General features: G+C 39.5%; 1 protein-coding gene across 5 annotated transcripts in view; it reads right to left on the bottom strand.

Annotated features, from left to right (window-relative positions):
• LTBP1 (latent transforming growth factor beta binding protein 1) overlaps positions 1-25,013 on the bottom strand; it is a 398,449-nt gene that overhangs the window by 224,308 nt on the left and 149,128 nt on the right. For all 5 annotated transcript variants that reach the window (XM_011984230.1, XM_011984234.1, XM_011984233.1 and 2 more), the window contains 2 exons: positions 1,894-2,118; positions 429-703 (listed from right to left, as the gene is read on the bottom strand). In XM_011984230.1, coding sequence (XP_011839620.1) covers positions 429-703; positions 1,894-2,118 — 500 coding nt within the window. The remainder of the gene's footprint in view (positions 1-428; positions 704-1,893; positions 2,119-25,013) is intronic.

Below are 25,013 nucleotides of genomic sequence, written 5' to 3' on the forward strand. Positions count from 1 at the left end.
GGAGGTGGAGGTTGTAGTGAGCCAAGATTGTGCCATTGCACTCCAGCCTGTGCAACAGAGTGAGACTCCAACTCAATCAATCAATCAATCAATAAACAAATGAATAAATGTATTCTGTACATCAGGGACTGGCAAGTTTTTTCTGTAAAAAGACACACAGTAAATATTTTAGGTTCTGCAGACCATGTGTTCTCACTGTAACTATTTAATTCTGCAGTCATAGCATGAAAATGGGCATAGACAATATGTAAATGAATGAGTGTGGCTATGAGTGTGGCAATAAAACTTTATTTACAAAAATATGGCCACGAGTCATAGTTTGTTAAAGCCTTTTTTATAAAAACCATTTTTATCAAGTCTGGCTTTCTTGTTAAAATGATACCATATCTGTAACACATTACTAAAGCAGGCTTGGTGATAATGCTTACCTGTGACCCAATGGTTTCCTGGAAGCACCGGCCAAGCTGTGTCTTAGCAGCCACGGGGTAGACGTGAGGAATGACCTGCTGGTGGGAGTATGTGGAATGTATGGTCTGGGTCTTCTGGACAGGAAGCCCTTGGTAAGAGACTTGCGATTGGCCTGGTTGAGCTTCTTTTGTCTTCTGGCCTGTTGGGCCATCGATTCTTGAAACCTGATGTATCTGGACGGAGGCCTCAGGCGGATGTTTCACATGGATATTGACTATGTTAGGAGGAAATTTCACTAAAACAGATTGAAAGGAAAACTTGTTAGTCCTGAATAACTAACAGGCAAACCAAAAGTTTTAAAACATAAAAGTAAATTTTATAAACACACATGCACACATATTTATATAATGTGCAGCACTTTGCTGCATAGCCATCAAAATTCTTAAGGGCACATGCAAAATAAAAATTAAGCCTGAATTTATATTTTTTAAAATTTGAAATTATAGAGAGAAATTAAAACTTTTAACAGTAACATATACATGAGACTAAAATATTCTTCTCCAAAGTCATAAAGCTGTGAAATGCATCCTGCTTGTTCTAAGCAGATAAATTTTATCAAATGTTCATCAGAAAGATCAAGCATTTGATTAGTTTTGAATTTCTCATACAATTTCTATCATAAAAATTTTAGGATTTACATTTTTCTATTAAAAGAAAAAACCCAATTTTACAAGGCACAATTCTCTTACCCTTAAACAATAGAGTACCTGTTATTTTTGTGCTTCTTGTAACATACACACACACAAAATACCAAAGTGCATTATTTTTTATCTATAACAAGCTACGTTCTACAGCTTTCAAACAAAAATCTCATCTCCTGATGCAAGGATTCATGTTTTAAAGCATTAGAGCCACTAAACTCCTATGACCCCCTTTTCAAAAGTGTGCATTTATAAAAATGCCAGGTTTAAAAGGATGAATTCGTCATAGAATTTTTGAGCTCCAAGTGACCTAGTTTACTTTCCTCTACAAATGAACAAATTGAAGTCCAGTGAGGTTAAATGATCGTTTACAACTGAAACCAAGCATTCTTTAATTACGAAGTTCACCAGCAGGTACTGTGCGATCCACTAGCTTATTAATGCTGTAAGGGCCAGAACACTGTCTTGTTCATCTTCCCGTTTCCCAGGCCTTGTCAGAACAGTGCCATGCACATTTATTAGCTCTTGGTGGTAAGAGTCACTAGAGAAAAATGGGCTCCTTTTTATTTTCTTTTTTCCTAGATACCAATTCTCTATGGCCTAGAAAGAACTGCAGCTACATACCTGGGCCCACATTCTGTCTCTACTGCCATTTCTCAGGCCACAAATCATGTACTCCTTTCTGTTTCAATACCACCCCCGGCCATCTGCAGATCCTTGACTTCTATGTGGGTTTGGCAGGTTAACAGAGGTCTGGCAAATGGGCAGAAAGAAAAAAGCTTACCTTTGACTCCTTGCTGGCTAGTCACGGTCAGAGGCAAGGTATGCGTAGAATGGATGACATGCGTCCCCAACGCCTTGCCTGGCTGCTGGGAATGCTGATAAAGTTTATGCACGCTGGCACCGTGGACTGGGATCTGACAAAGCTTTCCTGTGAAATTTGGAGGGCACTGACATTTGTCCCTTGAACTGCACTGGCCACCATTCATACATGGTAGATGGCAAATGACTGAAAGGGAAAAGAGAAAAAGTGGAGAGTCTGTTAGTCTCTCAGAGGCTAAGGAATGATCAACCAACAAAACGTGCAAAACACACAGCCCATTATAGGCATCAGAGTCCCACGAACTTTAGAAATGGTAAACAGAGGAGTAAACTCACTATGCCAAAGGTAGTCTCTGTTACTCACTACTTTTTTCTTTCCATCTTTAGTCATTTAACTCTTTAATAGCTTGTAATTATTCTCCCTCCAACAATGGAAAGAAAAGTTCATAGGAAAAGATTAGTATATACAGTAGCCACTCAGGATTACTGTCTAACACCATGCCATTTTAAGTACCATTTGCAATCCATAATTATTTCATTAACTGACTCCTTACATGATAAACTCCTCAAGAACAAGTGGTATGTATGGCCTGGTAGTGTATATGGCCTGGTAACCTTAATATCCTTGACACCTAGAAAAATGTCTGGCATACAATGGACATTAAATAAATATTTGCTCACCTCATTCTCCAGGATGTGATTATAACGCATTGCAAGCCTGTATCAAAACATCTTGTGTACCCCATAAATATATATACCTACTGTGTACCCACAAAAAATTAAAAATTACATATATTTGCTCAAAGAATAAACAAACAAATGACAGTAATAAAAATAAAATTTGTTGAAATTTTTCTCTATTTAAGACACTAAATGCTACCCAGAACAAATAAGTAGAATAGTTTGAATCATACTTTACAGGAATTTGCAATCTTGTGTAACAAGATCTCAGTGAAGCCCAAAATTAGTCTGGAATTAACTTATTTAGAATACTGAAAGATAACAGGACAGACTGGGCAAATAATTTTAAGAGGAGTTATAACTCTGGCTATTTTAGCTTATGGTCAACCTCTTTATCACTAATGAATTCTTCCTGTCAGCCTTTAAACATCACAGATTTCCAGTAGCTTAGACAATATTATAATAAAAGCCCCTCAGCTCCATTTCATTCCAGCTTCCACCCTCTTTAAATCCTCTCCTCCGTAACTAAACTTTCCACCATAATTGTCTGTTGACTTCTCAATGTGCTACAATCTATCTTGGGCCAGTTTACGTTTTCCCTGCCCCTCCTCTACACAAAAGCTATTCTTACTAGGGTCATGAACGGTTTCCACGTTTCTAAACCCAATGGATGGATTTCAGTCTTCCCTTGGTTTCCAGGACACCTCACTCACCTATTTTGCTCCTTCTTCCCGCCTATTCCATCTTAACATTCTTTGCAGACTCTGTTCTCTTTACTTGTTCTTTATATACTGATGTGTGTTAAGGTTTGGTTTTGAAGTCTTCTTTACTGACTCTACACACTCTTTCTCTATGATTTCATTCTATCATATACTGATGTCACCCAAATTTTTATTTCCTGGTCAAAGCTTTCTTCCAAGCTTCAAACTGTCTACAACTATATGTCACCATGCACGTATTTCATAGGCACCTCAAATTCACAATGTCCAAAATTGAACTCATTGTCTTCCCTCCAATACCTCCATCCACCAAGTGATCCTTAAGGAAAACCTGGGTGCTGCTCCCTCATTTTATCTACTCAAACATCTGATCCTGGAAGTCCTCCCTCCTGGACATTCACCAAAGATGTCAACTTTTTGCCCATTACAGGGATCCTCTGCAACCTCATCACTTAGGAATCTTACCTCATTCTCCACAATACAGCTACATGGAACTTAATTCAGTTCCTCAGTGTGCTCTCACCCTTCCAGATCTTTATCCACACTGAGTCCTCTGCCTGGAACATTCTTTCCATCTGGCCCCCGTCAACTACCTGATTCCTATGTATCTTTCAGACTCTGCCTGAACCTCACTTCTAGAAGCATTCCCATTGCCCCTCAACTAGGCTTGACACTTATCTTCTTGCTTCCACGAATCTGATTCACTATCCATCATTCCATGCATCTTACAGCATTACAATCAACTGACTACTTCTCTGTATGCCTCACTCAACCAGAGCTCTGTGAGGTCGGGAAGTTACCTTGTTATGTTTTACTGCTAGCACATAGCCCAATGTCTAGAAGAAATGCTTTAAAAAAAAAAAAAAACAGAAAATACTGAATGAGGGAAGGGATAGATTTATACCTATCACTCTGTCAAATGCCATTCTTGGTGGTATAGAAGATTCAGTCCCTGCCCATCTAGGACTTAAAATCTAAATGGAGAAAATAAATAGCACATAAATAAAAATACAGATCAGCAAATAAGCGGTAACTGGAAAGTATGAAATATGAATCCTTTGGAACTGCAGAGAGGAGAAAAGACATTTCTAGCAAGTCAAAATAGACTTCACAGAAGAGATCATTCAGGATAAGTTTTTCAAACTGGTGAAGATTCAGACGACATCAAAAAGTGCATTTTAGGAAGACAATGTGTAGAAAGGAGGGGTGGTGGGCATATTTGGGAGATAATGAGTAAACCTATGTTGTTGAAACTACGGGTTCTTGAGGGAAGGGAAGAGATCAGGTAATAAATTCGAAGAAGGAGGCTTGTGTCAGACAAAGGAAGTTATTACAGGCTTGATAAGGGCTTTGGATTTTATTCTGTAATCAGTAAGTTATTTTGGAGGCTTCAAGCGGAGGATTAAGTAAAGCTGCAAGAGTGTTCCAGGAAGATTACTCCGGTGATGGCATGCGGGATTAGCTGGAAAGGAGAGAGAGTACAGTGGGAAAGTCAGTTAGGAAACTATTATAACAATTGAAATCCATATAATTAGGATGATAGCAACAGGAACTAAAAGAAACATGCAGGAACATAAGGCTGAAGGGAAAATCAGTAAAACTTGATGATGGGTACAGGAGGAACAAGGAAGAGGGGAGAAAGTGGAGGAGGAAGGACAGAGTTGGAAAAATTACAAAGGTGACAACCCAGAAACTTTCTTCAGGGTGTAGACTGCAGATCAAGTCAAAACTCCCCATGCTGGATGGGGTCTGAAAAATATTTGCACTAGTGCTCAATCTACTCTGTGAGGTCTTGGGTAAGAAAAGAGAAAGTCAAAGCTGACTCCAAGATCGAATCAATGACTTCGAAACTCTCAGTTCAATTCTGAATTGATTTTCTACACCACAGCTTGGCTACACTGGACAGGCTCAGTGTGTAACGGGTAAAGCAAAGGGAGCTAGGCCAAGCTTTAAATGTACTACAGATAATCTATAACTGGAATACAGACACTCCTCACTTGGTATGGTTCCAATACGCGTGAATTTCCGTTATCATACTTTAGTTAAATAATACCAGTCCCCCAACGATGTGGTTCAGACTTCAGTTACCACGGTATACTAACTGAGTAACTGCAGGAAATACAAACCTCACTGCTAGCTCTTTAGTTCGCAAATCATGATGTGAATAACAGATGTGGACCACGACCAGTGACGAATCATGTCACTTCTTTCAAAGCCTGCTGGTGATTGGTCCCTGCACATCCCGTATTCAGTTCAGGCACAAACAGCAAAGCAGAGAGTTCTGCTGTCTCCTCATCTCAGAGGGATAAAAATCACGGGACATTTTACACAAGTGGATAATCGAAAGACAGTATGAGCCAACAAAAAAGAAAGTGCAGCAAAGAAATACGAAGTGACGATACTGGACGAGAAATTGGAAGGCGGCTGTAAAATGAACAGGATGAAGATTCCCAAGGGGATTAACATTAAAGGAACTCTCAGCTACTTCACAACTTTGGATCAGCTTCCAACATTTTGGCCAAACTCAAAAAGGAGTACAATGGTTCACAAAAGAAAAGAAATGCTCTATATCATAAGCTATATAATGAAAAGCAAACATGTTGAAATTATTCCCAAGTTTTACTCAAAGAAATAAAACATTTTAACTCTCAATGTTTCTAACATTTTAAATTATCAAGTACTAAATAAATATTAGCTGTACTATTTTTTTGATTTTCCTATATATTTATAACCTACACTAAAATATTTTTAATGCTTTGGCAAAAAATTCTTAAGGTCATAGAACTCATTATTTTTTAATTGATTATTAAGATGCAAAGTGAGGGCTCCCTATAATCAATCTATACTAGAATATAATGTGTGTACCTGTGTACACATACATATATATGTGTCTGTATGTATGTGTGTATATATATATTTTATATATATGTATGTAAAACACCAACTTTTTTTTTTTCTTTTTTTTTTTTTGAGACAGAGTCTCACTCTATCGCCCAGGCTGGAGTGCAGTGGCGCCGTCTCGGCTCACTGAAAGCTCCACCTCCTGGGTTCACGCCATTCTCCTGCCTCAGCCTCCCGGGGTAGCTGGGACTACAGGTATCCGCCACCACGCTGGCTAATTTTTTGTATTTTTAGTAGAGATGGGGTTTCACCGTGTTAGCCAAGATGGTCTTGATCTCCTGACCTTATGATCCACCTGCCTCAGCCTCTCAAAGTGCTGGGATTACAGGTGTGAGCCACCACGCCCGGCCAACACCACCTTTTTTAAACAAAGAAACAGTAACCAATAGACTTTTACAAGGTATTTCCAGTATCAGTAGTAGACTTTGAAATCTATCATGAACTTAATTAGTTTCATTTAAATCTACCTTTAAACCCCTGAGATAACTTCCATACAGCTGTTTCAAGGACTATACTAGCATACGTGGATATAGCAATAATCCCTAAACTCCAACAACCCTGTGTCTCTCTGGTTACAAAGGAAATGGTTTCTGCTTGACTTATTTCAACCAATAAAAGTCTAGTATTTATAACCCTTTATGAATAATAAATAAAATATCTATTCTCCAGTTCTAGCATTTCTAAAATCTAAATGACAATATAAAGCTCTTTGTCTCAGTTCCGTATGTATTGAACTCTTTGTGGCAGGCAATCTTTTTACACCTATATAGTCATTTATATCAAAGAAACAAATTGAAAATAGACTTACAAACTTTAGGATTCAACTATGAATAGTTTCCTTCTGTTTCCAAAGTTCATGCTACTCTCAAAACATCATCTAGTGATGTATCATCTGTGCTGCCCAAGTTCTATAAAACCTCAGGACATCAAGAGGAAAAGAGTAAGTTATCTTTAAGGTTGACTTGAGATGCCTGTGGTATGCTGGTTACAAGGCTAGCCATGGGGCATATATTTTAGAAAATATTATAGCAAGGTGAACTGTAGAATGCTGGCTGAGACGTTCCATAACCTTGTTAGCTTGACACTTTGCTGGTCATCGCCATAATTCACAATATCACATCACAGAGTCACCTGGCTACTACTACAATTAATAAGAGGTATGTGGGCCTTCAGCCTGTTACTCCAGAAAATGTAATTTTGTGACCGTCACTCAAGGTATCTCATGGTACAACTGTAAAAGGTCAAAATGAGCAAAAGGATCCATGCTGGAAGAACAACAAGCTGGAGGTTTTAAACAAGTCAGGCGTTTCAGTTGTATTCCACCATTCACTTTGGTCTGTAAAACAACTTTCGGTACTCAAGTAATTGGGCTGACAGAATAATATTCACATTCTGTGCCACAAACTGGAACCTTGTTTAGATGAACGAATATTCATGACTTGTATATAAATGCAGGCAAACTGAATTTTCTAAAAATTTATACCATAAAAAGGTAGACCCTGCCTCTTTCTTTCCTGTTATCTTAGCTGACTATAAAAATACTTCGGCTGCTTGTTCCCAAAAGGCACTCTAAGAATGTTCCTGACCTTCCTGCAGCAGGGTCCTGGCCACTCCACCCACTCGCTGGCTTTCTGTGCCAGCAGACAGACCATTTCAAGTTACTGTGGCAAAGGCAGAGCAGGGAAAACAAACCTCCATCTGAAGGAAAACCTGTATCTGCTCTTTCGCAGAACAGACACACACATGATTTTGATTTGACTTTCCCACTTGTCTCTGATTAGAATAATATTCCCTTAACGGCCTTCAGCATTTTTGTTGACATCCCTTGCAGGGCTGGTTGGTGATGGGTAGTCATATTTTTAGAAAGTTAAGTTACCACATTATTTCTCCCCCCATTCTGCTTTAGGATAACAAATATGTTATAAAATAATTAAATGCTGCAGCAAACCATTGCTCACTTTAAGAACCTATGCTACGTAGGCTGGGCACGGTGACTCACACCTTAATCCCAGCACTTTTGGAGGCCCAGGCAGGCAGATCACTTGAGGCCAGGAGTTCAAGACCAGCCTGGCCAACAAGGCAAACGCCCATCTCTACTTTAAAAAAATACCAAAACTTAGCCAGGGATGGTGGCATGTACCTGTACTCCCAGCTGTTTGGGAGGCTGAAACATGAGAATCACTTGAACCCAGGAGGCAGAGGTTGCAGTGAGCTGAAATTGCACCACGGCACTCCAGCCTAAGCAACAGAGTGAGACACTGTCAAAACAAACAAACAAACAAACAAAAAACTATGCCACACTACACAAAACCAAACCTATATGCTTGCCTTTCATTCAGTATGCATCACTAAGGGGAAAAAAGAAAGGCTGGACTCCAAGAAGACAGTTACCTTCTTCTAAAGCTAGAACAGAGGAACCAGGAAGGCCTAGTCCTACACATGACCAAGAAAGAAGGATGTGGACTGGTTTTCTCCCTAAGGAATGTAGAGATTTACAGTTGTTGTGTTCTAAAACTGCCTATCATCAATTCTTGATTATCTGTCTGTTAACTTATACTGACTCAGACTCCATCAAAAAAACAGAGCAACCTGTCCAAGGAAGTGAGATTTAAGCTGAACCTAAAGGGAGAAGAATCCAGAGAGGTAAAAAGTTGGCAGAAGAGTGTTTACAGAAGAACAAATAACTTGAGCAAAGATCTTGAGGTGAGGTGGTTTAGAAAGGTTCCAAAACTGAGAGGAAGCTGATGTGGCTAGAGTGATGTGGAAGCTGATATGGCTGGAGGAAGCCGATGTGGCTGGAGTGTAAGTGGGAGAAAGGGAGACAAGCTGGGTTTCAGATACAGACACAGGCCAAATTCCTGTTCATTTCCATAAGGATACAAGGCAGTCTGTGAAAGTAGACAGAGTAAAACACAAAGAATATAAATGATAAATTAAAACTTAGGACCCAGGCAATGTGAATCACAGGAGACAGAACCAGGGAAAAACAAGGATAGCTGCAGGACATTCTATTGGATACACTTTCAATGTGCAGTGGACACTTGGCTTTGGGTTTTTAAATCTTATTTTACATTTTTAAATAACCAGTTGGCCAGATTCTAGTTAAATTTCTAAAAGTTTTAATTTAAAACTCACTAAATATATAATCATTAAGAAGGTATGGGGATTTTCTTTCACATGTAAGAGAAGAGACTAGTATTCTCCATAGTAAATGCAAAAGACAAAACAGAGTTCCAAAGAGAAAATGCTTTAAAAAAGTTAAAGACGCACCTAGCACTCTCCATCAGTGAGCATCTCTTTGGGTCTGTTTTTTTTTAAAGAATATATGCATTTATTTGACACCAGATGTAAAAATACATTATCGTTTCACTCTTTTATAATGAAGGTGTTTTCTATTTTATATATCACAAGAATGAAAAGACTTCACAAATACTAATAGTAACCATTAGTTTTAAACTCTAGACAAGGGGTTTCCAATCTTTTGGTTTCCCTGAGCCACACTGGAAGAAGAACTGTCATGAGCCACACATTACATACACTAACACTTATGATAGCTGATGAGCTTTAAAAAAAAATCACAGAAAGATCTCATAATGTTTTAAGAAAGCTTGCAAATTTGTGCTGGGCCGCATTCAAAGCCATCCTGGGCCACATGCAGTCCATGGGCTGGGGTTGGACAAGCTTGCTCTAGACAAAGAGGTGACTTTTTTAAAACAGCAAATAAAAGCATGCTGGGGGCCAGGCACGGTGGCTCATGCCCGAAGTCCCAGCACTGCAGGAGGCCAAGGTGGGAGGATCACTTGAAACAAGGAGTTTGTTACCAGCTTTGGCAACACAGAGAGACCCTGTCTTCTAAAGAAGAAAAAGAAAAAAGGAAAACAAAGCATGCCAGAAGATGTAGAAACTTACTAATTAATACCTACAAAAATGTTGGGGGTGGAGAGATATCATTACAAGGAAGTTCCTCCATAGGATCTAACCTCAGAACTCCAAGGCTATTACATCAACAAACCAACATGGTGGTGAGATACCATCCAAGCATCCCTGACTTTAAAGACTATTTTAACCATTGGTTTAGTTCATTCAAGCAAATAGGACATTACTCTTTTTGTTACCTGCTTTGAAAATTAATAAGACCATTTTCATTCCATCCCCACCTATCAAATACTAGGTATATGAAGTTAATGTTAAAGTAAATGCAGATTTCAACAAGTGCAAAAGATCAACCTTAATGCAAACAACAATTCCAAAAATACCACAAATCGAATTTTTAATGCTGGTGGGCATTAGTGAATGCTTCAATACCATGTTCTGTTTATAACCCAGGAGAGAGGAAGCGCTATCACATACACCAGATAGGATGAGGCCATTCATCATCTCAGCTTTGTTTATAGCTTCCTGTTCATTTATCATCAACCTCACCATTGCTGTGCGCTATCTAATTTGATCTAGTTTTACACTTTGCATAACCTAAGGAGCTCCATATATCAGGCATGTCATAAAATTCCACTTCACATTCTTCATCACAGATGCTGTCATTGTTGCTCTCTCCTAATGTTTCCTAAACCTCAAGGCTCTGTCACCCTTAGGAAAAATGCAGCAACATTTGTTGGCTGCAGAAACACCAAATGCCTTGAGATTGAGGCCTCCTTCAGCAACAATCTTCAAAAACCTCTAAATCACTATGTAGACTACAGTGTCTCCACCTGCAAAAATGAGGTGGCTGGGGGACACAATCCACAGGTTCTTTTCCATCCCTGTAATTCAAGGTCTTTGGAGCAGCCCTTGGGGATCATCAGAAACACTTGCAGGGGTGCAGACAGGTGCAGGTAAGCAAGCAAGGGCTTGGACTAGCGTAATGTGATTTGATCATCACATTACCTATACCCACAAATTTGTAAAGCCTAGAGGGATGTTCAGATTACAGTTTAATCACTACAGTTCACATTTGCATTCTTTTCTTACTACATAGCCTTCGTATTGGCTATGTAGTGCCATGTGCCATGTATTGCTACATATGCCATGTATTGCTACAGAGCCTTAATGATTGATTTTAGTAGCTATATAATATTCCATTGGCAGATGGTAAAGTATACAGCCATTCCTCTATTGTGCTTAGCTTGTCTGCATTTCTTTCCTTCTTTTTTTTTTTTTTTTTAGACAGGGTCTTATTCTATCACTCAGGCTATAGTGTAGTGGTGCGATCTCGGCTCACTGCAACCTCCGTCTCCCAAGTTCAAGCCATTCTCCTGCCTCGGGCTCCCAAGTAGCTGGAATTACAGGCACCCACCACCACTCCTGGCTAATTTTTGTATTTTTAGTACAGGCAGGGTTTCACCATGTTGGCCAGGCTGGTCTCGAACTCCTGACCTCAAGTGATGTGCCCACCTCAGCCCTGCAAAGTGCTGGGATTACAGGTGTGAGCCACCATGCCCAGCCTTGTCTGCATTTTTTAACTATTAGAGATAAAGCTCCAAAGAACATCTTCCACAAGCACAAAGTTTTATTCTTAGTAATTATTGTCTAATGCATTCAGTTAATATTTACGAATTGCTTAGTACACAAGGCAACGTGCTAGGAGATACAGCAAACAAGAAAATATAACCTGAGTCAATTACATTAATGTAACTGTCTCACCATTGGGAGAATACAGAGCATAGACATTAAGAGCAAGAGCGTGGAATCAGATCTCCAGGGGTTTGAATCCCAACTTCATTATTTCTTATTGGCAGGACATTGGGTAAGTTATTTAATGTTTTCCCACCCTACTTCTTCACCTGTAAAATGAGAAAAATAACTGTATCCAGCTCATATGGCTGTTGTGTGACCTGAATGAATTCATATATTCAAAGCACACAGAACTCAGCACATAGTAGGCACTCAGCAAACGTTAGCCACCCTCATCAACTTCGTAATTATTATGGCAGCGTGCAATGGGAACATAAAAAAGGGAAAGCAAACCAGCATATCAGCAACAAGAGGGATGTGCGTATCCTTACAGCCGGTCAGGTCATGAACTTGACTGTAGATTATTTCCTTCACTACTTTCTCTAGAATTGAGTGCTGGGCTGTTGAATTTCTAAGTATATCAACAGATGAATTTCCAAAAAGAATATGTCAATCAATAACTCAATAGCACTATATTAATATATTAAATTAACATGTTGTCGGCCAGGCGCGGTGACTCACGCCTGTAATCCCAACACTTTGGGAGGCCAAGGCGGGCAGATGACCAAGTCAGGAGATCGAGACCACCCTGGCTAACACGGTGAAACCCCGTCTCTACTAAAAATACAAAAAATTAGCTGGGCGTGGTGGTGGGCGCCTGTAGTCCCAGCTACTTGGGAAGCTGAGGCAGGAGAATGGTGTGAACCGGGGGGCAGAGCTTGCAGGGAGCCAAGATAGAACCACTGCACTCCAGCCTGGGCGACGGAGCGAGACTCCGTCTCAAAAAACATGTAAATAAATAGATTGATTAATTAACATGTTGTCAAAATTGGATTTTATTTCTAAATATTTTTACCAATTTACTAGTTTCAAGATAAGTTCTGAGCTATGAATATTTTTCTTACTATCTGATTACATTACCACAATGCTGATTTTGCATGTCTTTACTAAAGATTTTGAACATTTTCCCACATATCTGTTTACTGCTTTTACTTCTTGTTTGAGCTATCTTTTTATCCATATATTTTACCTATCTCTTAGAATGTTAATGATTTTTAAATTACTCTCATGATGGTTTTTACGGATAATAAATTTTAAGATTCTATTTGTCCTATCGATGAAAACACCTTTGTCACTCTATTTCCTGTTTATTTTTGTCTGGATTACACAAATTTTGTGTGCTATTTTTCTATACTTAAGTTTGTAAGTGCTATTCTCTATTATATGTCCTATGGTTTCAATTCTTTAAAAGCTACTACCCCTCCAAGTATCTGATAAGTAATCTATTTCATGCTGATATTTTATTTTCTTCTCTTTCTTGCTTAATTATTTAACTCATTCCATCTGGAGCTTTTACCCAGTGTATTAAGTACAGATTATAACAAATTTTGCTTCCAACTGTTATCTAAATATCTTAATATTAGTTATTAAATAAAACTTCCTTTCCTATTTTTTAAAGATAAGCAGCTATTTTGAACAGAAGGCTTCAAAGGGGGAGAGAGACATAACGTGGTGGAAAAGAAAAATAAAATGTGGCAGTTTCGGGTGGAGTTAGGAATGGAAGAACAGAGGAAGAATGCAGGCTAAAGAAGGGCATGGAGACCTTCTAGGACTCACACAAAAGCAGAGAAACGTTCCCCATGGGACATGAAAGAAGAAACACACTGGGCAATAAAATGAAATGGGGTCTATAAAATTCCGGCAGATGCCAAAAGGAATAAATTCTGGGTGGACAATGTTTGGGAACCACTACTATAAACAAAAATCTGCAAGGCCCGACTACAACTCCTTTTTATTCCCAACCTTCATGGATCATTACTTTCCCATGGCTCCCCCCTAACTCTGTTGCCACAGCCAAGGCCTCTTTTTTCTATCCTGGTCTTTTATTTCTTTTAAAGGGCACGGATCCCTTTTAGTCCTCTCTTCTGAGCAGCAAACTATCACTGACAGCATATAGGCAGGCGAGGCTGGATGCAGCGCAAGGTGTCAAAATCACCATGACTTGGAAATTAACCATCCCAAAGCACACATAACAGCCTGTGTAGCTGTGGGAGAGAGGGACACTTGAGAAGCTCAGCCTCAGATCTTTCTAGATACCACAACCAGAAAACCCTTAGGTAAGAAAACAGGCTCCTGATGCCTTTTTTTTTTTTTTTTTTTTTAACATGCTAAAAAGGCCAGGTGGACTGTGACCTTTAAATCTCCATGTAACACAAAAACACCCAGGGAAAACTAGTTTTCGAGGCCTCCTGGCCTCTGGTGGGTACACAATCCCAAATACTGATTGGTTTCAAATGGCTCTTCACAAATACTAAATACTAAAAATTTGTAAGACAACATCACAAGTTTCATTTTTATAGTCTGATAGATTAAAAATCCAGATTGCTTATTTTACACAACACCCTTTTTTTCTTTTATTTTTTTGAGACAAAGACAGGGTCTCACTTCGTCACTTTGTCCCTCAGGCTGGAGTGCAGTAAGTAGTAGCATCATTATAGTTCACTGCAGCTTCAAACTCCTGGGTTCAAGTGATCCTCCTACCTCAGCCTCCCAAGTAGCTAGGACTACAGGCATGTGCCACTAAGCCTGGCTAATTTTCTTTTTTTCTTTTTGTAGAGATGTGTCACGCTGTGTTACCCAGGCTGGTCTCAAATTCCTAGCCTCAAGCGATCCTCCCGCCTCAGCTTCCCAAGGTATGGAGATGGCAGGCATGAGCCCCTGTGCTCAGCCTCCATTTTCTGTTCTTACAACTAGGCACAGAGTGATAGGAATGTCTAACAGGGGCTAGATGGTGGTTTTTAGATATTATCACAAATTTCGATGGTAGCAAAAAGGTCCTCAAATAGTTTCTAACTGGATCATTCCCTCTAAGATTCAGATTCATTTGAGCTGAAAGCCACACCCATCAATTTCCTGCTTCACTAATTCAGAGATTCTCTATACCAGTGGAAGAAATGTAAACCAAATCATGGCAGAAGGGCTCTTCTTGATCTAGTTCTTGCAACCTATCCAGTCTCATCTCTCCCTACTGCTGTCATCATGTTCTTTTTAGTCTCAGTCATCCGGAACACTTGGACTCTTCTGACCACTCCACATTCCCCCCCACACAGGGTTCTATACGGGCTCTTTCCTCTTCACTCCGACCCACCTCCCCACCTTACTACTTCCACCCACACCTCTGCTTAAGCATGACCTCTTTCCTAAGGCCATTCCAGAAGATGCCAGGGCAAAGCTGGAAGCTCCCACTCCCTGCCACATGCTCTGAAAGCAACAGATGCAGGTGTGCAGAATAGACAGAATTCTAATTGTCTGGGTTCACATCTGACTCCTCCAAAAGCACAAGAGTTCCAGAAAGAAAGAAATCTTTTTTGGACCTTGTCTTTTTCAGCTGCTCATCCCTAGAGCTTAGCAAAATGCTTAATACATGGTAGGTACCTAATACGTGGTTTTTTTTTTTTTTTTTAATGAACAAATGAGCCTTTTATGAAACTTTTTTAAATTGGGAAGTCGTTTGAATGCCAAATTCCTGATTTTTATAATTTGCTTCCGGGTTCAAGTGATCCTCCTACCTCAGCCTCCCAAGTAGCTGGGACTACAGGCGCCTGCCTCCGTGCCTGTCTTTTTTTTTTTTTTTTTTTGTTTTTTTTTGTATTTTTAGTAGAGACAGGGTTTCACTGTGCTAGCCAGGATGGTCTCGATCTCCTGACCTCGTGATCTGCCTGTCTTGGCCTCCCAAAGTGCTGGGATTACAGGCATGAGCCACCGCACCCAACTGCTTTCCAAAGTTTTAATATTGTCTTGCCTAACCTTCAATCAGCAGTCAATATCATATTAGAGATTCACTTTTATTGATTCTTTCCAAATTATTCATCTTTTCATACAAATAATTCTTTTTTTGGCACTCACTTTTTAATCAGTTTACATAACATTTAATTAAATAATGCAATTTCAGGCAGGGACAAAAGAACTGACTCTTAGTAGAAACAAAACTCAGATCTGGGTGGTGTCATGTGTGGGGTCAACCCAGGAGTTGCTCTCAGCCAGGAGTATTCGGCACACTATGGGCATCAGTCAGCATATTTTTTAAAGGGAGTAGAGGGTGTTGGCTAATTTGGAAAGTCAGTTACATGGAGGTAATTTTGGAGTTTCTACTGCACACTGCTTAAAATCACACAGCAGAGCTTTCCAGAGTCAAATGCTAAAGCTATTCAGAGCCACGTGATTCATTATTGACTGATGAGATGAGCCAACATGTCTCCTTCCATTTAACTTAAATAACTTGATATGTCAAGTTCAGGTTATTAAAATATGCCTATTCATTCCTCAGGGCTCCATGTATACTTCCTGAATCTGGAACATTCCATTAAATCAAGACAATATGTATCAAAACTGACTTCCTTAAGATAATTCTTTCTAAACCTCAGTATTGGCCCATGAGTATGTTTCTAATTAACTCTCTTGAGATGTAGCTCAGAATTAGACTAAGTTGACTTTTGAAACATCCTTGTGTATACACTAATACTCAGTTACCACAATAAAACAATTGGAGGTCTAGATTCTGTACAGGATAAGAATCAGAGACATGGAAGAAAAGTAAATTAAAACTACCATCATTAATAAGGACTAGAAACATTTCTAAATCCTTCTGGCAATTCTCCTAAATAAACCAAGTATCATCAGAGAAACTACTTGGGTGTACAAAGAAGAATTTCAGCAACTTTTCCCTAGTATTCCTCCCGTTACTCTTTTTCCTTTCCTTTTATGGCTAGACACTGAAGTTAAGGCAACCCTATGAGGAGGTTTTAATTCAGAATTAAAATGTACCACACATTTTATATGTATCATTTTTAACCAATATACAATGAAATATTTTTACAAAATACAATCACTTATCTAACTCTTATAAACTAATAAATTTACCAAATTGATCTCAACATAAAGCTGTATAATTTATAGCAGATCTGATCCAAACAAGAAAAAAAAAACATATATTACTCATAGAGGGGTGTGTATCTACTTTTAAAATTAGGCTATGATGGAAGAGGTAACTTCCAAAACTGAATTAGAAACTTGAAAAGCAAATGGGGAAAGAAGAAGGCATTTTACACCTTAATTCTACTAATAGGCACAATACCATCAAAGCTGGAAACCTACCAGCTTTTAAATCCTTGTTTTCACAAGCCATTTGGAATAAAGCATTTTCACCAATTCGCTTCTAAAACTGTACTCTTTCTCTTCATGGAATTGATGCATTTAAGCAAACTTTACTAGGTGATTCACATTATCTAAGTCCATTATGTTCATTATGAAAGAGACTCCGCTAAAATAATGATAATAATGATGATGATGATAAATTCCTGGGTGTAACAAAATCACCTTTTCCGTAGACAGTTTACTGTACAAGTTTAAAGTCTAGTATATCAGAAGGTCCCTGTACTGGGAGACAAGAGACCTCAGTTCCGTTGTAGGTCTGCATCGCAAAGCTAAATAACGTTGAGCAATTCAGTGCGGCTCTCTGCAACATGCTCTTCTAGTCTGTAACATGAAAGGCCTAACTAATACATAATTGCTTTCTCAGTTCTAAGTTTTTATGGTCCTATAATCTATTAAATTTTAAAGAATATTCCTTATGAACCATAAACATCGAAGCCTAGATTCTTCTCTGTCCCATAACTCAACGTCAATTGTAGCTAAGTACTACTGCTTCTCTCTCTTCAGCGTCTCTCCTATTTCTTTTTCTCCATTCCTCAATGCCTTTGTCCAAGTTCAAGCTATTATATCATTCGCAGGCTAAGGCAGAGGCTTCTCAATAGTCCCTCCACCTCTTTTCATAATCCCTCCAATATGCTCTCTTTATACCATAGCCAGGAGGGACATTCTGATTAGCATACTCAACCAATCAGTTCACTTCCCTACAGGATTTTTCTATGACTCTCCATTTAGACCATGAAACTGAATGATCTGTGATTCTGGAACACACCACACTCCCTATCTTGGATGCATACTAATGCACATGCCATCTCCTGGCTAGATTCTGAAAGAATTCCTCTTCCCACTCTTCCTTCTCTCGATTTTGGGACTCATGACCACTCTACGTACTTGCTCTAAGTGAGGCCTCCTTTTGAATTCTCCCTGAAGGTTCAGGAGGACCTGCTTCTCAGCACCCATGTGCACAAATATGCATCATACGAAAACTGTCTGCATGCACATTTCAAAGATGCGTATCTTCTCATTAATACCTAGAAAACTGCTGGGAATGCCCTAAGTAGGTGACAAATGTTGTCAATCGTTGGAATGAACCTCAGTGGAACCAACTCTCCAGCCTCCTGATAGAGGCCAAAAGACTCAAAGTTAAACTTTCTCTGGGTTTATACACGGATCAATTAAAAGTATTTTTCCCAGCAGAGCTTTTTGGGTCATTTTTTATTCCAAATGACATCAAAATAAGTAATGATGCTTTTTGTTTTGTTTTGTTTTGTGACGGAGTCTTACTCTGTTGCCCAGGCTGGAGTATAGCGGCACTATCTCGGCTCACTGCAAGCTCTACCTCCCGGGTTCACACCACTCTCGTGCCTCAGCCTCCCAAGTAGCTGGCACTATAGGCGCCCGCCACCGCGCCCCACTAATTTTTTGTGTTTTATTAGTAGAGATGGCATTTCACCGTGTTAGCCAGGATGGTCTTGATCTCCTGACCTCGTGATCCGCCTGCCTTGGCCTCCCAAAGTACTGGGATTACAGGCATGAGCCGCCGCGCCCGGCTGATGCTTTTTTTCTGTAATCAGAAATATTTATTTGTAGATCTTGCAAAAAGTCAAAGCATAGACTAAAAGACCATAAATAAGCATTAGCAACATATGCCCACATCCTAAACACATCTTAAGGAAATAATATATACCCAGTATCATTAATGCTCTTTTGGTTCCTGGTATGGGAACCAAACTTCAGATTTATTCATAGTTGGGCCATTATTCTTAATCTTCTTTTTTTTTTTTTTTTTTTTTTGAGTTGGTTTCTCACCCTGTCACGCAGGCTGGAGTGCAGTGGCACAACATCAGCACTGCAACCTCCACCTCCCAGGTTCAAGCAGTTTTCCTGCCTCAGCCTCCCAAGTAGCTGGGATTACAGGTATGCACCACCACACCTGGCTAATTTTCGTATTTTTAGTAGAGACGGAGTTTCACCATGTTGGCCAGGCTGGTCCTGAACTCCTGAACTTGTGATATGCCCACCTCAGCCTCCCAAAGTGCTGGGATTACAGGCATGAGCCACGGCATCTGGTCCATTATTCTTAATCTTAATGAACAAGTCAACTTAATAATCATTGTTCTTATAATGAGTGTGTGCCCTGACTTTTACTAGACATATTGAGAGAAAAAAAATGAAGAATCAATACACCTGTTTTCTCTGAGCATCTTTTCTGGAGAGAGCACTATGATAAGAAGGAGAGACATGAAATAAGCTTTTTTCTATAAAATTATGACCTAGTTAATGACATGGCCATTCTAGTCTATTTCTGAAACAATTATCAAATCTTTATTAACTAGAAATCAATGATTTTCACATAGGTTCATTTATTTTCTTTTTCTCCCCCAAACCTTATATGTTTAATTTGAAAGTCCTAAAATCTAGGTGCTGCTTCTTTTATTTATACAAATATATGAGTACACATAAAATTCTGTTACATATATATAAGACATAATGATCAAGTTGGGGTATTTAGGGTGTCCAGCAACAAGGTGTAATACATTTTTGCTAACTGTAGTCACTCTACTCTGCTATCATACATTCAATTTATTCCTTCTACCTAATAACTGCATGTTTGTATCCTGTAAGCCATTTTTCATCATCCTACCCCACTCACCCTTGCTTCCAGTGCTTTTTCTACCATAAGATCATGGCAATTATCAAAAGATTGAACAGTTCTGCCACCTCAGTCACAGTCTCCAATAGTCTTACCACATTTAATATCATGTCCAGAATAATTTTAAGGACCATATTTTGTACTCTTGCCATCATTCCTAGCATATTTAAAATTATTTAACAATTTAAAGCTCTTAAAGGCTGGGTATGGTGGCTTACACCTGTAATCCCAGCACTTTGGGAGGCCACGGCAAGTGGATCACTTGAGCTCAGGAGTTCGAGACCAGCCTAGGCAACATGGCAAAACCCTGTTTCTACAAAAAATACAATTAGCCAGGTGTGGTGGCACGCACCTGTAGTCCCAGCCAGCTGGGAGGCTGACGTGGGAGGATCGCTTGAGCCCAGGGGGCAGAAGTTGCAGTGAGCCGAGATCAGGTCACTGTACTGTAGCCTGGGTGATGGAGTGAGACCCCGTCTCAATAAATAAATAAATAAAGCCAGCCTCTTAAAGCTTCCTATTTCTCAGATCTAAAAGGAACACTTTCTTACTCTCTTTCCCAAAGCCCTTTGCCTTTGCTTCTAACACACACCTGTGCAATGTCTGCTGGCCATGGGTTTAATGACAAGTGTTCCTATCTGTATCTGGCAGGTCTTTTCTGAACCCTTCCTAAAAACTCAATTAATTATTCACTTATATTGTTCATTCCCTTTAACAAAAAGAACAAGAAACAATAATAAAATATGTCATTAATCCCCTTCTCAAATATTGAAGCTTCTACTATCACTGGATAAGCAAGGGTATACATGTGAATAGACTTACAGCTTATTCATCATCCTCATGAGTGATTTATGCTTAGATCTTCCATCTGCTCATGAGCTGATCAATAACCAGGCAGGTGAAAGAGGGGGAATCTTGTCAAGGATATGTGTAATCAACAGGAAAGCTTAAACTTCATTTGAGGGCAAGAACAAAGTTTCTGCTTTCACCATTAGCATAAAAATGTTCAGAGTTTTTATGATTAAAATGGAAAATTTTGGTTTTCATAGCCCATACTGCATGCCCAGAGATTGAGAGGATTTCCTAAGTAATTATTAGATATACAGTCATGACATCCATTCAGAATTCCTAAAGCAAACAAGAAAAATAATGATTAGGGAAGAACTAATTTTTATTTTTAAGGTGTTATTTGACCACTATCACTGTGGCATTTCTTATGTGTAAACCTATTCACATACATATGAACAAATACAAATCTATTAAATAAACATGCAAAATTTTAAAAACTTCATTCTTTATTCTAGTACCTCAGATTCAACACTTCAGCCACACAAGGGTAGTTAAGATGATACAACTTTCTCCCTCCAAATTTGCTCTTTTGAGGAAGACAAAACACAGAAATGATTTATCTCTGGCTGTCACTCTATTCTAAAACTGATGAGTGTCAAGAAAGTTCCTCAGCATGTGCTTCTCAAGCTCGTGTGAAGCTATCACGAAATGCTAGCAAGCATGCCCACTTTTGGCAAGTCACTCGGTTCCCATCTGAAAGAAACAATTCAAAAGCCACGGGGGATAAATACAAAGTTAGATGAGAACTATATTTCTCATTTATTTACTAACTAACCAAATGATTCATAATTCCTAAGACTGATCATCAATAAAAGGGATCATGAATGTTTAGTCTAAAATGCAGGTTCTTTAATACGCCCACTATAAACCTGTTGAAAAGTTTCCACTTTCTTTGTTAATAAATTAAAATATATTAATCCTTTGCAGCTAATAATTTAGTACACAAAAGTGAAGGAAATAACATATCTACTTTAATGCTAATATTAACATTCTCCATTCATTCATGTGCTCATTTGTTTGCAGAAGGCAAGAACAGCAAAGTCTCTATAAGAAGATTCCTGGCCGGGTGCAGTGGCTCATGCCTGTAATCCCAGCACTTTAGGAGGCCAGGACAGGTGGATCATGAGGTCAGGAGTTAAAGACCAGCCTGGTCAAGATGTTGAAACCCTGTCTCTACTGAAAATACAAAAAAATTAGCTGGGTGTGGTGGAGGGCACCTGTAATCCCAGCTACTTGGGAGGCTGAGACAGACAACTGCTTGAACCCAGGAGTGGAGTTTGGGAGGTTGCAGAGAGCCGAGATCGCACCACTGCACTCCAGCCTGGGAGACAGAGCGAGACTCCATATCAAAACAAAACAAAACAAAACAAAAAAAAGCTTCCTATTTAACCTCTACATAAGGGAAAGATACTAACAATTGTTGGATTTCTATTTTATAGGGTATTATAGCTATCATGTCATCTACTCTTTATAGCCATCCTGTGAATGATATCGCTTTACACCAAGTTACAGAAGAAAACTGAGATTCTGAGACATGCAGTATTCTTCTCAAAGCACACTATTAATAAATGGCAGAGTCAATACTCAAAGTCTACCACGCTATCTCCAAAGTGTACACATTGTTCCAATAACTTCTGGAGTGGTCAAGAGGGGTGAGAAAGACCCAGTCTTCATTGAGGTAACTGTTGGGCTGCTGGCAACAACCATGACAGCAGCATCTATAGGGTAGGTGCTGCACTCTCCTCTCCTCTAACAAAAATTATTAACCTATCATAGCTCTTGCTGGGCCTAAATGTTGTCTCTGAATTCTCAGCATACTGTCCTGGTCAGCAACAGACAGAGTAGAGACATAAAATAAAATCCAACTTCCATCCCCGAGCTATTTTATGTCCCTACATTTTATGTTTTCTTCTGTAACTTGGTGTAAAGCGATATCATTCACAGGATGGCTATAAAGAGTAGATGACATGATAGCCATAATACCCTATAAAATAGAAATCCAACAATTGTTAGTATCTTTCCCTTATGTAGAGGTTATTCCCTTATGCAGAGAAATAAGAGAAATATGTAGGGACATAAAATAAAATCCTTCCTTCCATCAACTTCGTACCACAATGACCAGTAATAATGAGGCAGAAATAATTGCAACTAATCACAAGGCCCAAATACCTAGTTGATAGTACTTGTCTGTAATATCTAGTGACTCTCAACAGAGCTGAAAAAGCCTCTTTCTATAGCAGGTCAACCCACCTGTGCTGAATTTCCATACTGATTATTACACTAGTCATTATTATAAGAACAAAATAGAGAGAAGATGTGGTACCTCATCTGTAGAAGCTTAGAAGCTAGCCAGAGGAAACCAAACTTACACAGGCATTCAAGCTCCTGGAAGGGCCACCCAAGGACGCTGACACAATCAATCAAAACATTCCCTTGGAAGCAGCATTGCTCTAACCACATAAATGACCTGCTCAAAAGCAGTCCAAGGCACTTGGATTCCATTAAATTCAAGTTTTGCGATTCATCCACCAACAATTAAAAGGGGCAAGTCTCCTCAAGCCCCTAATAAATTTTCTCTTTGTGGCTACAGAAATGGAAATTGCCCATAATCGTTATTTTTACAGTTGAATTCTTTCTCCGGATTGAATATTCTATTTAAATTTGAGGCTGGGCGCGGTGGCTCATACCTGTTATCCCAGCACTTTGGGAGGCCGATGTGGGTGGATCACTTGAGGTCAGGAGTTCGAGACCAGCCCCTGGCCAACATGGTGAAACCCCATCTCTACTAAAAATACAGAAATCAGCCAGGTGTGGTGGCGGGTGCCTGTAATCCCAGGTCGAGTGGCTGAGGCAGAAAAATTGCTTGAGCCCAGGAGGTGGAGGTTGCAGTGAGCAGAGATTGTGCCACTGCACTCCAGCCTGGGCGACAGAGCGAGACCCCATCTCAAAAATAAATAAAATAAAATAAAATAAAATAAATTTGCTAGGCCTCAGATTTCTAATCAGTATATGGAAATAATATACCCATTGTTCTTGGGATGAAGAAAAATAGCATGTGACAATAGCTAAAACTAAGTTGAGTACACAGAAGGTACTCAGTAAACATTACTTTTCCTTTCCTTCCAGTTTCAAATCAAATCTTTCTCCACACTTTTAATCTGGGAATTCTTCTCTAATAATCCTAATGGTGATCACACAGGAAACTAAAGAAGCCTAAATGGGACCACCCACAGATCCAAGAGGCAGAGAAATAAGCAGCTTCACTAGGTTTGGAGAGGGTGGGGGTTAGAAGCACAATCACCAGACTTTCTGGATGTTATTTGAAAGTATTATTTTCAGAGTTGAATGAATTGGACACAAAGAATCAGAAATAGAAGAGAGGAAGAACAGAAATTCTGTTCTGGAAGTGGAGGCAGTGATGCTATCTTTCAAAGGTGCTAGACAGGAAGTATAAGAGGTGACAGCTTTTTGGTAAGTCAAACTCAAGATCTCAGTGTAGTGGCTGGCAGATTGGCTGGGCCTTGACTTTATAAGCAAGCACTCAAGGTTCACAGGGACTATTGCCATTAAGTCATCTCTATGCTGAAAGGACCCATATTTTTCATTATTTGTGATAGGACACCCTTGAGTTGCGGAGCCACAGCAGCAAGCATACTGCTCACCTAGGAGATGGAAGCAAGCAAATCGTAGCTGTCACCGCCCAGACCACAGCTTGCTAGGCAGGTACTTTGTTACCTTACTAACAGAAGCGCACACAGGGCTAAGATTAGGCAGACCCTAGGCCCCCTGTATTCCCATGTCATTGCATCCTGCCTGGCCATGAGACACAGAATCATGATAGATATTTTCATCTCACCCTAACCGAGCTGTCCAAAGAACTGTGTTTCCTATTGCATGGTTATAATGTGCTGGACCGAGAATGTGTCATCAGTATCACAGAAAAGAAAAGGTACACTCTGTGCATCATTTTGAAGTTTTTTTGTCATCACGGCTACCTAACATTTATGTATACTGCTATCTATCTAAAGGATCCGGGTTAGGGGAAAAGGGAGAGGAGAGGAGAAGCCAGTGATCTGCAGTGTTTAAAAGTTATTGCCAAGAGACTTGAGTTTATATTTTAAATTCCAGGAAGTCGAAGTGTTCTGGGTAATACATGTGAATCACTGGAAAGAAATCTTCCATTTTCTGGCTAGAAGGTGCCTCCTTCGACAACCACAATGTCAATGAATCATAGGTCCTTTATTACTCTACATCCTTTGCATGATCCAAGAGCCTGTTATTCAGGTCCCCCTCCAGGAATTAACCAGGGAACTATAAGTCACCCCTATTTGGGTTCATCTGGGATGCCCTGTCTCAACTCTTTCTCTGGATGAATTCCAAAAAGTGGCATAGAACTGTGATGTCCAT

This window comes from Mandrillus leucophaeus, unplaced genomic scaffold (assembly GCF_000951045.1).
Source record: "Mandrillus leucophaeus isolate KB7577 unplaced genomic scaffold, Mleu.le_1.0 Scaffold264, whole genome shotgun sequence".
NCBI classification, from domain to species: Eukaryota; Metazoa; Chordata; class Mammalia; order Primates; family Cercopithecidae; genus Mandrillus; species Mandrillus leucophaeus.